This window comes from Labeo rohita, chromosome 3, assembly GCF_022985175.1.
Source record: "Labeo rohita strain BAU-BD-2019 chromosome 3, IGBB_LRoh.1.0, whole genome shotgun sequence".
In the NCBI taxonomy this organism is placed as follows: domain Eukaryota; kingdom Metazoa; phylum Chordata; class Actinopteri; order Cypriniformes; family Cyprinidae; genus Labeo; species Labeo rohita.
Window position 1 is genome coordinate 32388469 of NC_066871.1, and position 18453 is coordinate 32406921.

Genomic DNA, 18453 nt, shown 5'->3' on the forward strand with positions numbered 1-18453 from the left:
TTTTAAAATATATTAAAAAAGAGAACCATTATTTTAAATTGTAATAATATTTCATAATATTACTGTTTTTTTTGTTTGTTTTTTTTTTTTATTTTTTTTTTGCAGTGTTAACTGAATGGCTGAACTCCGTCAGATACCTTGACTCCGTGCTTCCTGTAATGAGAGCTGTCAATCAAGGTACAAGGATGTCCCTGTGGGTGTGATTACGATGAAAGTGACCAATCATAAGAGAGTCAGTGCCCTCCTTGGTTTCCGCCCCCAAATTGTCAAAAGTCATCTAGACTCGAGGGAGCAGAAATCAGCTGAGCGAGGAGAAATCCACTGCGCGAGCAAAACAGCACTCCGCGAGCAGAAGCCCGCTGCGCGCGAGCAGGATTCCACTGTACAAGCAGAGTTAACCTATGAGAGTATGCCAGGCGCTCGCGCGCAGCTGCCTGTACACCTCTCGGTTGTTGAATTTGTGCGCGAGTACTTTTATCATGCCAGCTGAAGGTTCATTTTTGCACGTGTGAAATAACATAATGTGCTCGTGAGCATGTCTTACACGCTCATAACTTTTGACTAAAAAATAACGCCATAATACCTGTCGTCGCCTTCTGTGTATTTTATTTTTTGCACCAAGAGTTGTATCCTTTTTTCTGTTATTTAACGAAGTAAAATAGGCACGGAATGGAATGGTTCGGCCTGATAGTGGGAAAGCAGCTTTCATTTCTTCTAACTGTGATGTTATATCTTCCTGTTGTGACTTTATTTCTCGAAATTGACTTTTATGACTTTGTCTTGCAGTGTGACTTCTTTATATCACAATATGGCTTTTTTTAAATATATGACTTCTGTAATTTTGACTTTATAAATCAAAATTAAGACTTTATGCTTTTAATTAGTGACTTGTCAGATGTCAGAAAGAGCTTTATTGCCAAGTATGCTTGCGCATACAAGGAATTTGTTTTAGTGTCACAAGCTTCGAGTACACAGAGAAAACAACACACAGACAATAAAAAAATAAAAAACAAAAAGAGAAAAATTAATTGAAAAATACATTTATATTCATCTCATAATGTGACATTATATACTTTTTTATCCCACAATGTTACTTTATCCCTTGGTTTCACAGACAGGGATTAAACCTAGTCCCAGAATAAAATCTAAATCTGAGCTGTTTCAAATAAAGTAAATTTGCACTGACTGATCTTAAAATATACCACTGGCTTTGTTTTGCCTCAAAATGCACACCAGTAATGTTTTTGGTAATACTTTTTTTAAGGTGTCTTTGTTACACGTTACATGTACTTACTTTTATAATAACAATAAATTAGCCATAATTACATGGAAGTAACCCTAAACCAAACCCTAATCCTAACTCTAATCCTGGCTTAGTCTAAACCCTGTCTGTGAAACCAGGCCTATATCTTACAGTATGACTGTTATTATATGTATGGCTCATGTTTGTGACTTTATATCTAAAAGTTGTGATTGTATTTCTCAAAACTGAGACTTTATATTTTCCCATTTTGACTTCACATTTCTCAGTGTAACTTCCTTACCTCACAATGCAACTTTATATCTCACAGTGACTTTTTGTTTAGCAGTGTTACTGTATATTAACCAACTGTGACTTCTGTGCAATTCAACTTTTTTATCTGACTATGTGACTTTTTATAATCTAACACCATGACTACTTCTTGACAGTTTATTTGTGTATTTTAACTTGCAATGTGACTTTATATTTCACATTGATGTTTGTTTATCTCCCAACAGACTTTCTCACAATAGGACTTTTTATCTCACAATGTGACTTCATTTCTTGTAACTGTGATTATGTCTTCCAATCGTGACTTTATTTCTCGAAATTTCCTTTATACCTCTTAGTTTTGCCGTGCAACTTTTTTAAATTTTATCTCAGAATGTGACTTTCTTTTGTATTTGCTACTGTATATCTCCCTATTGTGACTTAACATTGTACAACGTGATTTTATATCTTTAAATTAAAACTTTATATCTCCCAACTGTGTAACTTGCAATGTGACTTTATGTCACAATATGATCTTTTTTAATCTTGCAGTGTGACTTTATATCAAAGACTATGGAATATCAAAGACTTGTCACTCGTATAGTTTTGAATGGGGAAAGATGCAACACTTATTATGACCGTGAAGCCCCGCCTTCTTAATGAAAGAACCAATCGTTGACTAGTAAAGTCAGCGCATCACTGCAGCTGCCGCTATAGAAACAGTCAGACATGCGCTTAGAATGTGACTTTCTTTCTTATTTGCAACTGCATTGTGACTTCATATGTTACAGTTTGACTTTATATCTCAAAATTGTGACTTTATTTCTCATAATTAAACTGTATATCTCCCTATTGTGACTTAACATTGTAAAGCGTGACATTATATCTTGAAATTAAAACTTTATATCTCCCAACTGTGTATTTTAACTTGCAGTGTGACTTTATATATCACACTGATGTTTGTTTTTGATTTGTTCTTTGATTTCTTGTGACTGTATATCTCCCAACTGATTTTCTCACAATATGACTTTTATTTTTGGTAATTGTGACTATATCTTCCTATCATGATTTTATCTCTCAAAATTAACTTTATACCTCATAGTTGTAACTTTATATCTTGCTAATTGTGACTTTTTTTCTTGAAATAAAAACTTTACATCTCCCAACCAGAGGCTGCGCTAGACTTTATCATTGTCCGTCATTTTGACGGAAGGGGTCGTAAAAATTCCATCATAATCTATTATTACCTGTCATATTAATTTTCATATTTTAATTATAATAACACATTTAATTGCTTTTATTTTTGTTCACATTTTCATTTTTAATCATGAACCTACAGGACAACAGCGCAGTGTTTAAAAACAACAAAATAGGGCTGGGTAAACAAACAAACAACAGCAAAAAACAAAACAAAACAAAACAAAACAAAGCAAAAAAAAAAATGATTTCACCATTTTAATAGATTCTCATTTTGATGAACCAATATCGATTCTTAAATCACAATCGATCTTTTGCTCTATGCTGTTTTAGTCTGAATGAACAGTACATGTGCGTCTTCCTTTCAATAAATAGCAATAGGCTAGGCTTTGTGTTACTTTTGATACAAAACAAAGTCTCAGTTTTCAAATACAAATTGGGAAATTTTCAAATTAGGAAATTCAAGCAGCAAATACAGTTTTGGCGCTCTTTACTGTGGTGTGATAATCGTTGTAGCTTCTGTGTACTCGCCTGTGCGTAATCAAAGGCATTGCAAAGGATTCGTGACAGTTTCGTTTTTGTTCTGGATCCCCTGCTCTGCTGTCAGACTGGAGTGTGGGAATTACAGCTACAATTTAGTAGTGACAGTGACAGATGACCTTCAGATTTTTCCATCACTGATAAAAAAAAAAAAAATCTGTCAATGATGGACAATTTTTGGTTAACGTGACCTCTGTTCCCAACTGTGTATTTTTAGTAGCAATGTTTTTTTATTTATCACAGTATGATCTTTTTTTAATCTCGCAGTGTGACTTTATATATCACATTGATGTTTTTTTTTTTTTTCTTGTAATGTGACTGTATATATTATTTATGGTAATTGTGACCATATCTTCCTTTCATGACTTTATTTCTCAAAATTTACTTTTTACCTCGTAGTTGTAACTTTATATCTTGCTGTGATTTTTTTATGTCAGAATGTGACATAAATTTGTGACTTTATTTCTTGAAATTAAAACTTTATATCTCCCAACTGTGCATTTTCTTGCAATGTGACTTTATCTATCATAATATGATCTTTTTTAAATTTGCAGTATGACTTTATATATCAAATTGATATTTATTTTTTGATTTTTATGTAATGTGACTGTATATCTCCCAAATGACTTTCTCACAGTAGGACTTTTTATCTCACAATGTGACTTTATTTCTTGTAACTGTGACTATATCTTCCTATCGTGACTTTATTTCTTGCTGTGTTACTTTTTTAATCTCACAAAGCGACTTTCTTTCATATTTGCAGCTGTATATCTCCCTGTTGTGACTTTATATCTCACAACATGACTTTATATCTCAAAACTGTGACTTTATTTCTCATAATTAAACTTTATATCTCCCAGTTGTGGCTTTATATATCTCACAGTGTGACTTCATCTTATAATGTGACTTTATATCTGCTAGATGTTTATCTTATGATGTGACTTTCTGTCTCACAGTGGCTTTTTTTTAAAAAAAACCTTGCAATGCAGCTTTATTTATCAATGTGACTGTATATCTCCCAACTGTGACTTTCTCACAATTTGACTGTAGAGTGACTCTATCTCACAGTGTGACTGTACAACTCCTAAATTTAATCTCAAAATGTGTTTATTTGTTTACCTCACATTGTGACTTTATATCACACAGTGTGTCTATTTCTTATTTTTTTAAACTTGTATCTCACAAGTCAATTTGTTTTTTACACTAAGGCAAAAATAGACTTCAAAGTGTTTAAGCAATGTGATTGGTTGGATATTACACAACTTCCAGTAGACAAAATGCACAGGTTTTTATCAGTTGCCAATGTAGGGGTAAGTTGTCACAAAAGTTACATCCAATTAACTGTGTCTCTTCCCTGAGTAATAATGGAAAATGTTCAGTTTTGTCTAAGACTTCATGAATCTACACAAACATTTAATTCAAAAAGACAAAAATGAAAAATAAATACGTTTTTGAGCATGTTCAATACTTACCCATTAGAAAGTCAAAAATAGTCATGTCCATGATGTCCAGGAGCCGTGTGCCTCGGTCATACGGAGGAGTCTGTTTGACTTCATCACAATAATCCGGATCCACTTCCCACCTTACAAAAGAGAAAACGACTAAGAAACTCACTTCACCCTTAAATTTGAGCTGCATTTTGTCCCGTCTCATATATAACCCTACTAGCGTACAACTGCCATCTCAAACAGGATGGCCCATTGTTTTACTGCACAGATAGGATTTCTCTGAGAGTAAGTGAGAACCGCAGTAGTCTTTTTTGCTGATAAAGCCAGACTGTAGTTTAATGAAGATATGGGGTGGTGCGTGGAGACCTGAGATAAAGCGGAGAAAAAGAGCTTACTCAGCTTTCTTGCGTTTGTGGTAGGATCGGCGCCAGGGGTTCCTCCAGGTCTTGCGCTTAGCTAGTGCCAAGTCAGGAAGAAATGCAGCTAGGGAGCCCTCGATCTGGTCAGGCTTCCCACACAGGGCATGTTCGGTGGAGCAGTAGTAGGAGCACTCGCCGTAGAAGCAGATGTTGTTGGCTGCAGAGGTGAGAATAAAAAAGGTCTTAGGAAAGAGAAAACTGTTCTTGAGGGTCTTAAAATGGGCTGCCAGTGAGACAAAGAGAAGGGAATGTCCCTCTGGACTAACACGGGGTTAAGTGCCTTCAAGTACACAATGGTAATAGTGCATTGATTGCCCATTACAGGGGTTTGAACCCACAACCTTTTGGACTCCCCAGATATTTAATCCAAGATTTATATAAAGCGAAGCAGCTGTTTTCCACTGACGCATCGATTTGTACTAAATCAATACGCGTCCATCAAGGTAAATCAATCAATCATAAATTATTATATTGTGATACATACCATTACTACGTAATGTGGTTAAGTATACTCTAAAAAGTAGAGTTTTGAGGTAGTTTTATTTAACTCAACTACTGTTTGAAAATGACTACTGACTAGGGTGACAACCTGGCAAAAGATCTGGTGCGGGACATAGATGTGATTTTACGGGACAATGCAGGACACGTTTGAAATGGGTACATTTTCTACAGTTATGCTATGTAAATACTGATTACATCCATTGTCATATGCGCTGATTTATGTTTCTGAGTGTGCATATACAAGCGAAAGAAAGCGCATCTTATTTATTGAGAGTTAAGAGATTTCACCTGCGAGAGAAGAGATTTGTGCTTGTGCATTTTGATGTGCTCCCGGCATTGCAATGATGCGCTGTAGTAATTAAAATAATGCCATAGAAACCGCATCAAACAAACTATTAAAAATAAGAAAGTCGCGTCTGAAAGCTACATTGGTTTTTTAAATTGGTTAAAAGGAATGGAGAATATTGTGTTTTTTTCTTAGTGAGGTCCAATTCTTTGTGCGGAAACTATGCTGCAAAACAAAAAAATAAAAGCTTTCTTAAAAAAGCAAAAGAATGCATGGATGTTTTCTTAATATGATCACTAAAAACCAACAGACTGATGAAAATGCGGGACGTTTTCTCAATATGCGATGTGCGGGACAAAGGGTGAAAATGCTGTGCGGTACAACACAAAGCGGGACAGGTGGTCACCCTACTACTGACTGGCTTAGAATGAACCCAAAGTAGGTTGTAAATTAAAAATCAAGCACATAATTACTAGAGGCATCAGCAATAATCAAAAGGTGAACTTTTAATAATAAGCCATTTAAAAATGTTCATTATTTAATTATTATTTATTCAACTTGTTAATAAATGTTCATTTATTGAACATATTAACAAATGTTAATTTCTCAACCATTTTGGGTCCATTATAAGCAAGGAATGTAGCACTTTATAAGCAAAAGTTGAGTTAAATAAAACTACTCAGACGGTGGAGTTAAACCTTTAACCCAACTACTGGGTCAAAATAACAATGCTTAGTGTTGCCAAGTCTGCGGTTGTTGCTGCGGGTTGTTTTTCATGTCCGCGGGTTGAAGCAACCCCAATAATGTAATATTTATCCCCTGGAATGCAAATTTTACTAGGGGAACTTCGCCAAAAAACATGCATTTTATACCACAGAGTGCAATCTTTTTAACAGGGGTCCCCTCAAAACGCAATTCGCCAGATTTTGTTGTGAAAACCTGGCAACCCTGCCAGCGCTGGGTTGTTTTTAAAACAGTAGGCTATAACTCCTCTAAAATCTTAAAAGTATATTTAAATTGTGCTTGCAGATAATTTAATATCAATGAAATAAAATTGCACTTGAGTCAAGACACTTTCATAACTGTTTCTTTACATACAGTATCTTACAGTTACTTACAGTTCTTAAAATACTTACCGTATTTTAAAAAGTGCACTTTGTAATAATGTAAAAGCAAATGCTTTACTTTAAAGTACATTTTAAAATCATTATATTTAATACCATTTATACTTGCTACACTTATTTTCATGTGTTGATTGACATACTAAAGCACATGTAAAGTACTTGCTTATGAATTATTTTAATACATGACATACAAGGTCCAATAGAAATAACATTAAAGTACATTTTAGTTTATCACAAATGCTTGTCAGTACATTCAGAAGTTAGCTTTAACCATATTTCAGTTGAAGTCATTATGAAAAGACATATACTAAATATACTTACAGTAATTGTTCACCCAAAAATGAAAATTCTGTCAGTAATTGCTCACCCTCTTGTTCCAAACCTGTAAGACCTTTGTTCATCTTCAGAACACAAATTAGCTTCATAAAATTACAGCTGAATCACTGATGTCACATGGACTATTTTAACAATGTCCTCACTACCTTTCTGGGTCTTGAACGTGTCAGTTGCATTGCTGTCTATGCAGGATTAATGACAGAATTTTCATTTTTTGGGTGAACTATCCCTATAAGTCCTACTTAAGTGGGTCAAAAACACTCTAAAGTTCAGCTAACTGCATTTAGTATAAATTTAAACTGTAATAAATATTCATTACATTGCAAAAAAACATGCAATTAAATGTCCGAAAGCTGTAATAGCCACATAAATATATCTATGTGGCAGGAAAAACAGCTGACGCATATAAACGTCATCATAACACCAAGCCCTACTGTCCACAGTAATGATGATAAACACATCTGAAAGCAACAAGATGCTAATGATGACAATCTTTTGTGCAGCAGCCTTGTTTATAGCATTAATACAGTTTGTAAAACATGTTTTTGACATAGGTGACTTCTCCAGATGTGCCTTTATGCGATGAAGGATGTCAGTGATCTAAAATGCTCGGATTCACCAAGGGCTCATTAAACGCTGCTGTTTAGCCAATGATGAATCATTGTGTATAACGCCTTTTTCAAATGTTTCCTGACACGGCTCCCCGGGGGAAGAGGAGCCCTTTCACTCGTTCCCACAAAAACACATTTGTCATGAAAAGTGGAGGCAGAATGCTAATGATAGCCCTGCAGAGAAAGAATATGGCCAATCTGGGTGCCTCATCCGAACACTTACATCATCTAAATGTCGGTAATTTAGTTGCCAAACTTGCTGCACGTGTGTTATTGCATGCTTGTTACTCCCCAATTAAAGGCTGTAATTAGCCTAGCATCTTGACTGGGTGTCGTTAGCTGGTCTACTGTTGGTCTTCTGCCCGCTAATTTTTGTCACAGCCCGTAGTTAGTTAGTTTAATGGTTATTTATAGACCTTTTAAGCTCTTAAAATAGGAATAAACAGTCACAAATACATGTAGCAAAATGCTAACATTGCCATATGTTAAATATACAACAAATTTAGCTACATGCTAACACTTTAACACCACATAGGCACAGAATGACTGTCTTCATTCTCAGAAATCTGGATTTTCCCATTGTCCAAACTCTATATGCGTGAGAAGCCAGCAATCAAGAGGGAAAGAAAAGGCCATGCGGAAGCCGCTCATACCTGGGGATACGAAGAATGTCCGCCAGAGCTTTTTGTCACGGGTCACGTCTCGGATCTCCCGTGTCATGTTCACCAGCCTGCCGGCCACCGGGGGAACTCTCCGGAAATCCAGGATTCTGTGTGCCACAAACAAACGACACTGTTAAATGATTCATTTGCAGATATAACACCTGTGGTGTTTCTTCATGCATTGCATTGCACAGTTCACAGGCTGCTTTATGAGAACACTGACACCAGACATTCAATCTCCTGCCGCATTCAATAATGAGGAAGCAAACAATAAAGAGCGCAGAAAAATCCATAGAATAAAGCCATTTTTAAAGTAGGCGGGTAACGATTTTTTCTTCAAGGTGCTACTGCTAAGCAACTGAGCCCACTCTTTACTCACTAGCTTTATGACACCTCTGTGATTGCTCTTTATTAGACTGTTATTGGCGTTTTAGCATCTGGCCACACACCGCAGGAAATAAATGCCCTCTAGTTTCTCTCTCATTTCATCTTTCTTGTGTTGGGCAAAAGTCAGAATTGGCTTCTTTTCATTCATGAAGTTGAAATGGAATGACAGGAAGAAAACATTTACAGAATGCAATTTTCAGAAATTCAACACAAGATTTCCAATTAAACACACAAGCATGCATTATTACTTTGGAAAACTGTGTGTTCTTTGATCCCTTAACATGTGGAATATTTTTCCTCAATTATTAGACATACTTTTCTAAACCAATCAAAACAATTAACCCATCAAATTAATTTTGCCATACAGCACCATATGAAAAATGAACTGCCTGATCTCATGACGAAAATGTACCTATGGGAACTTTTTTGCAAGATGCAAAAGTGAAAGTTGTGACGTATTGTCAAGTATGGTGACCCATACTCGAAATTGGTCCTCTGCATTTAACCCATCCAAGTGCGCACAAACACAGCAGTGAGAAGTAAACACACAGACACACACATATGTCTGGTTTATTATCTTTGTGGGGACTCTCCATAGGCGCAATGGTTTGTATACTGTCCACACTGTATTTTCTATCCCCTTACCCTAACCCTACCCCTAAACCTAACCCTTACAGAAAACTTTCTGCATTTTTACTTTCTCAAAAAATCTCATTCTGTATGATTTATAAGCTTTTGTACCCATGGGGACCTCAAGCCAGTCCCCACAATGTCAAAAATTTCAGGTTTTACTATCCTTGTGGGGACATTTGGTCCCCACAATGTAGCAAAAACAAGTACACACACACACACACACACACACTAAAACAGCGAGCACTTGTAATCGTTTTCATACACAGTTATGATTACAGCTCCATGTGTTTCATTTTCTGAACATAAAAAGCTTGCTCGGCAGCTCAGCTGGCACAGAATTGGACTTAGGATGTGGAATTCTTGGGTACGAATTCTGTGAAAAACATGACTCATGATGAAAGAGCTGAAAGATGAGAGATCGAAAAACAAGCTAAAGTGGCATGCTTGCGATTGTGTTTTTACATCACATTCGCTTTCATTCACACTATCATGTAGGTTTGGGTGTAGCTCAAATGGTACATTATTTTAAAACGTCATGGAGCATTATGGTTGTAGGCCCACTCAAAGGACATTTGAAGTCAGATCTGTGCTGACGTGTACAAAACCAACGTCACATAAAACATACCATATGTACGTTCATATGTTTCGGGAGTGCCACTCAGTGGACATTTCACATCACATGTCACGAAACATACTATAAATATAGAATACTGATTATCGTCTCACTATGGTCAACATGTGGTCAATATATTAAAGGGATAGTTCACCCAAAAATGAATATTCTGTTATTAATTACTCACCCTCATGTTAGGCACCCTCATGTATTCCACATTTTCGTCTTTGCTGCGTCACTTGTGGACGTGCATTTACGAGAGTACCACAACAGTGTGGCGGCGCTGACCCAGATCAATACAGAGTTCTGGCATGAAACTCTAGATGGCAGCCCGATAGGTCTTACTCAATATGACCTATGACATCAATACCACATGGCACAGCTGATTGGTTCTCTCCTGTATCAGTAGCCAATAAGCTCACTGATCAACATTCAAATTAGGGATGGGCGATACCTCATATTTTATTTTCGATCCGATACCGATATTTTCAAGCCAAGTATCGTCGATATCAATACCGATACCGATACCTCTAAACTAAACTGATCTTTTAGATTATTAAAAGAATAAAATCAGTAATTATACTTACTTAACATTATATTTGAAAGTCATGTGTTTTAAACATTTCATAAGTGTTTTTTTTTTCCCTTTTTTTGATAACACTGTCAGAAATAAAATGTACTAAAATTTTGTATTTTAGCTCTTTACTGGGCAGTAACCTCAAAGGTGCACCTTTCTTTACCCCTAAAAGCCAGGGAGCATACTAGTACCATACAAGTACACACATATTAAGGGTAGATAAGGTACAAAGGTGTACCTTGGAGGGTACTTGATGAAAAACAACCATGGTGTTACATAAGTACTAAAATGTATAATAATAATAATAATTAGTAGTAGTATTATTATTAGTAGTATTATTAATTATTATTACCATGGTTTTTGCTACAAATATTATGCTTGAAATAATGTTCCTGTAGTGTTAACCATGGTAAAAGGAAGCAAGCCAAAAGAGAGAGTGTTAACCATGGTAAATTTTTGTTACTGCAGTTTTACTACAAATACTGTGGTTACTGTAGCAAAACTGTTTGTGTGTGTGTGTGTGTGCGTGTGTGTGTGTGTAAAAAGCTGCCAGGTCAAACTTTAGCACAAGTTGTTTCTTACAGACAGCGATTACAGGATATAATAACCAATCTGAACTTTTAACAACCAGTTTAAATAAATTTACTTACACAAACTAACAGTAAAAACAGCAAGATTGGGAAAATTAACAATTAAAATAACTATTTTCTGTTTTAATATACTTTGAAAAATGTAATTTAAAAAGCATCTGTGACCAAAGCTGAATTTTCAACATCATTACTCCAGTCTTCGGTTTCACATGATCCTTCAGAAATCATTCTAATATACTTTGCTACTCAAGAAACTTTTTTTTTTTAAATAATGCTTTATTATTTCAATGCCATGAGAACAAGAGGAAGAAACATAATTTCCGATTATTATCAATGTTGAATGAAGCGTCAGCAGCGAACACTATCTGTGATTGGTTGGTTCTGACTTTCAGCATTTGCGTGTGTTCCGATGAGCAGGAGAAATAGTTCTATCCTACACAATACTTCTTTAATAGTCTGTTGTTCCTCTTAGAGGCTTATTTTATGCACCAAACTTCTTATTAAATAAATAAAATTAATGGTTAAAAATGCACTTAGAATCGATATTTTTATGTGAGGATCGATCCTTTCGATACAACGTCAGTATCGAAAGTATCGATATTTCAGGATCGATCCGCCCATCCCTAATTCAAATATATGACTAGTGCTTGTCGTAGCAGTTTACAGCAAAAGTTTCAGAAACCCTCCACCTTCCCCAGCTCTGTCTCATAAAACAAAATTATGTTGAAAGTATCTGTTTTGATGAGTTTTCACGTAAACACACTCAGTCAAGATTTTCATGTCTTTCTGTCTTCAGTCGTGAAGAAATTATGGTTTTTGAAGAAAACATTTCAGGATTTTTTTTCCCTATAATGGACTTCATTGGTGCCCCGATTTTGAACTTCCAAAATGTAGTTTAAATGCAGCTTCAAAGGGCTCTAAATGATCCCAGCCAAGAAGGAAGGGTCTTATCTAGCGAAACGATCTGTCATTTTTTTCCAAAAATAAAAATTTGTATACTTTTTAAGCCAAAAAGCTGGTGTAGCACAGGCTCTGGGATGCGTGTTCACGATGCTACGAAATAGTAATGGGTCGTTCTTGAACGATTCTTTTATTTTGAACGAACCTTTAATGTGACTCGGGAAGAATGAGTCATCTCGGGGAGTGATTCGTTCAGTCACGTATGCGCAACATCCTATTAGGTTCTGTACTGGAATTAGTTCACCTGTTCCGAAGTCCTCAGGTTTTTCGAGTTGTTCGTTCATCTTATGGGGCTGTCAAGTGATGAACGAATGACTCAAACCCGAAAACTTGTCAGATAAGAGGTGAGGTGAGCTAATCATAGACTAAAGACCCAGGTAAACAATGAATGAATCTTTTCTGTTTCTTGTAGCATTATAGTTTTGTCTTGTTTGTAGTTTGATCAACATTTGTGTAAGCAGTAGATGTGTTAGGGAAGTAACGTAACATTTTAATTATATTTTGCTAAAATTAACAAAATGACTCGAAAAAAGATTCGTTCATTTTGCTAAACGAGACTCAAAGGTCCGAGTCGAACTTCCCATCACTACTATGAATCACGTGTAAGTTCATGGTCTGTGTACTGAGTATGGCGAAAAACTCCATCTTATTTTCTCCTACAGCTTGAGAGGAGGACATCGTTGTACCTTTTTGTTTATAAACAGTGTTTACAAACTTACTTACACTTCTTTGCGCATTCGCTTTGTAAACACTAGGTCTGTAGTTCCAGCTACGTTCCGCATGACGTGATTCAATAGTACATAGCGTCGTGGACGCGCATCCCAGAGCCTGTGCTACACAAGCTTTTGTTCTTAAAAAGTATAAAAAAATGACCGATCGTTTTGCTAGATAAGACCCTTCTTCCTCGGCTGGGATCATTTAGAGCCCTTTAAATCTGCATTTAAACTACATTTTGGAAGTTCAAAATCGGGGCACCATAGCAGTCCATTATATGGAGAAAAATCCTAAAATTCTTTCCTCAAAAACCGTAATTTCTTCACGACTGAAGACAGAAAGACATGAACATCTTGGATGACAAGGGGGTGAGTAAATTATCTGTGAATTGTTGTTCTGGAAGTGGACTTCCACTTTAATCAAGCAACAAAGGAAAGACAGAAAATCACTCTGCTCTGTGGCTGAATCACTTTAGTAGGCCTAATAAAGATTAATCTAAATTTATTTAAAATTAACATTGTTAAAATTAACACTGATTGTGATATATATCGTTACTCATATCGCCTTCCCTACTCTGTCTTTGTCTGTGTGTGCAGTGGACCATCACGGAGAAAATCCCACATCGTGTGGTGCAACCGCTTTCAACATTAAACCTCCAAAGACGCATGGGCTTCTGCCTCCTGAGAGACAGAAACCCTAGCTTTTGAGATGAAATCACTCAAGGGTCGCAAGTTGTAGAGTCACTGTGGATGCAGGTGACAAAGAGCCCAGTGTGGAAACACCGCATTCTAGGAACATTCGGTCAGACTCTTGTGGAAACAAGCTATAGTACAACCGGGTGGAAGTGGCCAGTGGAAGTGGTTTGTGTTTGTACAACATTTCTTGTAAACTTCCTTTGTTTCCACACGCTCTCACGTTAATAGAATATCAATATACCATTTCACTAGCAAACATCCTCTCGGCGTTATCACTCAACCAAAAATAAATTGGTATATAATATCATGCTTTTTCCTCCCCTAAATAAAATACATCATGAACATGACAGGCAACTGGAATGAGAGCGTTCTGGAGGAAATCGAGTGGGTCTCACAAGCTCAATTAGCTCTCTGACTCCACAAAGGCTTTCTCTGTGGGGCTTCTTGTTAAAGTCAGCAGGGAGTTTCTTCTGACTTCTGACTGCACTCACATGCACCTTGTTACTCCCTGAGTAACTGTAAGGTGTATCGACTCTATCGCACTAAGTGCTTTTCAGGCCGTTGTCCAAAAATGTCTTGAGTGACATGCGCAGAGCGGCAAGAATATAATAAGAGTTGGTTTGGCTTTCTGACATCACAATGGCGCAAGTGATCTCGTGCGTAAATGTGAAATGTGGAGATGTGTGTGTGTGGTTATGGTTTCTTTTTCCCGGCCCACGTCCATTCCAGAGCAGTATCAGAGCACTACAGGTGTTTTCAGTGAAAGAACTGGGAGGAAGCCAAGCTGAAGGTCTCTGTAAGGGGAATTTCCTCTCAAAGGCTACTGGGGTGGGTGAATGGGGTTTGGATGAGCGTCATGCAGGCTACCAGACTGTAAGACTACCAGATCTCAATTTACACATATAACAGTAATAGACTTTTCTTCTTTCTGTGCAAAATAAAATAAAATAGAATAAAATAAAATAAAATAATAAACACATTTTACAACATGGTTCAATTTGTTCCAACATTAGTTAACTACTTTAGCTAACATAAATGAAAAAATGATTCTTAAGTATGTATTAATGTCATTTCAGCATTTACTAATACTTTATTAAAATCAAAGTACTACCAGACTTGTTAAATTTACACTAAAACACTTTTTTTTTTTTTTTTTTTTTTTAAAATCAGTAATGGACTTTTCTTAAAAAATGTTTATATGTATTGGCTGTGCAAAAATAAAATAATAAAATAAAATAAAATAAAATAAAATAAAATAAAATAAAATAAAATAAAATAAAATAAAATAAAATAAAATAAAATAAAATAAAATAAAATAAAATAAAACTGTATTTAGATTTTTAATGTTCCTGAGCTGACAAGATCTAAAAATGAAGTTATATTTTTTATATAACTGTTATATTTCCAAGTAATATATTTTAATATAAATATAATTTAACTGTTATTTTTTTTTTTAACTAATGTTAACAAAGAATAATGAATAATATATATATATATATATATATATATATATATATTATTATTATTATTATTTTCTAATAATAATAATAATAGTATATTATAATATTAGTATAACACATAAGTAATATACATTTCCTTTTAATGTAACTATGTAACATAATTAGTTTATTAGGTTATATATTTTTGAACCCATGACGCAATTATGCTTGTCTTAGCTAACTAATAATAACAACAAAGAATAACGGGGAACAAAAAAGGGAAATATTTTTAACAGTTTAAAGTTCAGACAATAATGATGACATTGTCAAACAGATTGGCAATCTAAGATTGTCTCATCCAACCTTATCATTAATGTCAGACACCTAAAAACAAAAACCCAGACCTGTCATATCTAAACACCTCCAAACATTTCTGCCGAACGAAGATAAAGGCCGAGTAAACACAAAGTAAACACAGTGGGATGCTAAGCATAGACTCTTGGCGATGCTTAAGGTCACATGATCTCATTGTCATTCAGATGCTTCCAGTTTGTGTCTGAAACAGTCAAACACACAAGAAAATAAGAAATGTAGCCAACAAAAACTGGAAACATCTTCCCTGAAACTCTCACACTGGCCACTGGGCTGCCCTACAGTGCACTGCAAAAAATAGGTGTTTTAGTCTTACCTGTCCAGATGAAATGCAGCGATCTCTGCATTGTGTCGCTCAAAGTCAGAGAAGTAGAAGAAGTCTGGGGGTGTTTCTTGTTCCCTGGTTTGTCTGGAGGACAGAGTAGAGAAAAACAAGATTGATGTTAGTTAGTGCTTGTTAGACAGTAAGCTGCTGGCAGAAACAGAGCCACAGTTAGCACAGAGACTACAACAGAAATGTTTGTTTTCCACCTAATAGTCTCGGAATGCTTTACTGTGTTCAGCTTATATTGTATAAATCATATTAGGGGTTGCACAAACTAGCTGACTTTAATGCTCTGCCATGATGCTTCAGAGGAGAAGTTCACTTTCAGAACAAAAATTGACAGATAACGTACTCACCCCCTTGTCATCCAAGATGTTCATGTGTTTCTTTCGTCAGTCATAAAGAAATTATGTTTTTTGAGGAAAGCATTTTAGGTTTTTTCTCCATATAGTGGACTTCTATGGTGCCTGCGAGTTTGAACTTCCAAAATGCAGTTTAAATGCAGCTTCAAAGGGCTTTAAATAATCCCAGTTGAGGAAGAAGGGTCTTATCAGTCATTTTCTTAAAAAATGTACACTTTATATACTTTTTAACCTTTAATGCTCGTCTTGTCTCGTCTCTGTGATGCACATGTGTACTCTGTGTAATCCAGTTAAAGAGTTAGGGGTTGTTGACAAACACCAATCTAATTTTTTCTACATCGCTGTTTTACCTTTTTGTAAAGGGCGTTTGACCTTCTTTGCACGTTCACTTTGTAAACAGTAGGTCGGTACTTCTGCAGCGATGTAGGGCGATTTTGAAGTCGGAGGAGAAAATGAGATGGGAGTTTTTAGACATACCCTAACTCTATTGAATTGGAGGTACACAGACTACACATGAACATCGCAGAGGTTGACAAGACAAGGTTAAACATAATAACTGATGGTTTTGCTAGATAAGACCCTTCTTCCTCGGCTGGGATCGTTTAGAGTCCTTTGAAGCTGCATTAAACTACATTTTGGAAGTTCAAACTCGTGGGCACCATAGAAGTCCACTATATGGAGAACATTCCTGAAATGTTCCCCTCAACAAACATAATTTCTTTATGGCTGAAGAAAGAAAGACTTGAACATTTTGGATGACAACGGGGTGAGTAAATTATCTACATTTTTGTTCTGGAAGTGAACTTTTAAGCTTGACTTCGACTAGTCGCCGGTCCTATAGACGGCGCTATAGGATAAGAAATCTTTGAAGTCCACATTTGCGCTTTGTTTCCAAACAGTTAAAATGACAAATAAATGTATACTCTGAAAGCACACCACAAGACTTGTGTGATTATACCATCTGGATGAACGAAATTGAACGGGAAAAGGCACGTTTTACAGTTTATTGTACAGGAAAGTTAATCTCTGTTTAAATCTAACGCACTGCTGCTTTGTAACGCACACACATACAGACCATAGCTCGTATGCAGGGTTGCCAGGTTTTCAAAACAAAACCCGCCCAATTACTACTTAAAACTAGCCCAAAACAAGCCCGTTTGCATTTTGGCAGGTTAAAATTTGCATTCCAGAGGCTAAATATCACATTATTGCGGTCGCTTTAACCCGTGGACATGAAAAGGCAAATTCCACGGGAACACTGCAAACTTGGCATAACTGCTTGTATGTCAGAATATCACGCACACATTTTTCAGTAATGCGGAATTGTATAGAGTGTTTTCACAACGCATCATCAATCGGCCATATTGGCAGCACTTAAATGTAAACAAAGCCACTGAACTGAACCAAACTCACAATTTTACTGATTACTGCTGCTGAAAATGGTCAATTACTGTCATGTTCTGGCTTGTACTAATCAGCCAGACTGAGAAAAACATTTGAAATACTATAGACTGTCAAAAGTTATAACAAATCAAAGAAGAGAAAGCAAAAAACTGGAACAAAATGCGTTTGTGGTTGGCCAAACTGAACCAGGATTTCCAGGGCAAGAATTGTGACAACATTTGTGTTTGTTCTTATCATTTCCAGTCAAGTAGGTGAAATATTAGGCCAATACTCTAATTAATTGTGCTAATTGTCGACTTTAAAAAATTTGAAGTTGTCTCTCTATTATCCTCTATTATACTATAGGCAGTATGTGGACCGCTATTCAACATTACACAATTTGATAAGTAGTATGAACATTGCCATCATATAACCTCTCACGGCATGTTCAATTTTGCATTTATAATCAAATTTTGTGTGAAATTGTTCCAACTCTTAGTGGTCAAATCAAAACAGAAGTATAAAATTTTGATGTACCTGCATGCATAATGTATGTTAGAAACCATTGCTGACTTTGCCTCCAGGTCATTAACCACATTGGCTATATTTAGAATAACATACTACCATAATACGTTTGCTATTTATGCATTATGCAGTAGGTTATATATATCTTTATATATTCTGTATGCATAAAACAGCTGGGTGACCTACTACTGTACTTTTGCCATAACGTTTAGTACAGAAGAGAATATACTGCAGTATCCCACTG

The 18453-nt window shown here is 35.8% G+C and overlaps 1 protein-coding gene across 1 annotated transcript in view; it reads right to left on the bottom strand.

The window, feature by feature from the left end:
• fam20ca (FAM20C golgi associated secretory pathway kinase a) overlaps positions 1 to 18453 on the bottom strand; it is an 84796-nt gene that overhangs the window by 12398 nt on the left and 53945 nt on the right. The window contains exons 4-7 of the mRNA XM_051101678.1: positions 15931 to 16023; positions 8626 to 8741; positions 5091 to 5271; positions 4720 to 4829 (exon numbers count right to left, since the gene is read on the bottom strand). Coding sequence (XP_050957635.1) covers positions 4720 to 4829; positions 5091 to 5271; positions 8626 to 8741; positions 15931 to 16023 — 500 coding nt within the window. The remainder of the gene's footprint in view (positions 1 to 4719; positions 4830 to 5090; positions 5272 to 8625; positions 8742 to 15930; positions 16024 to 18453) is intronic.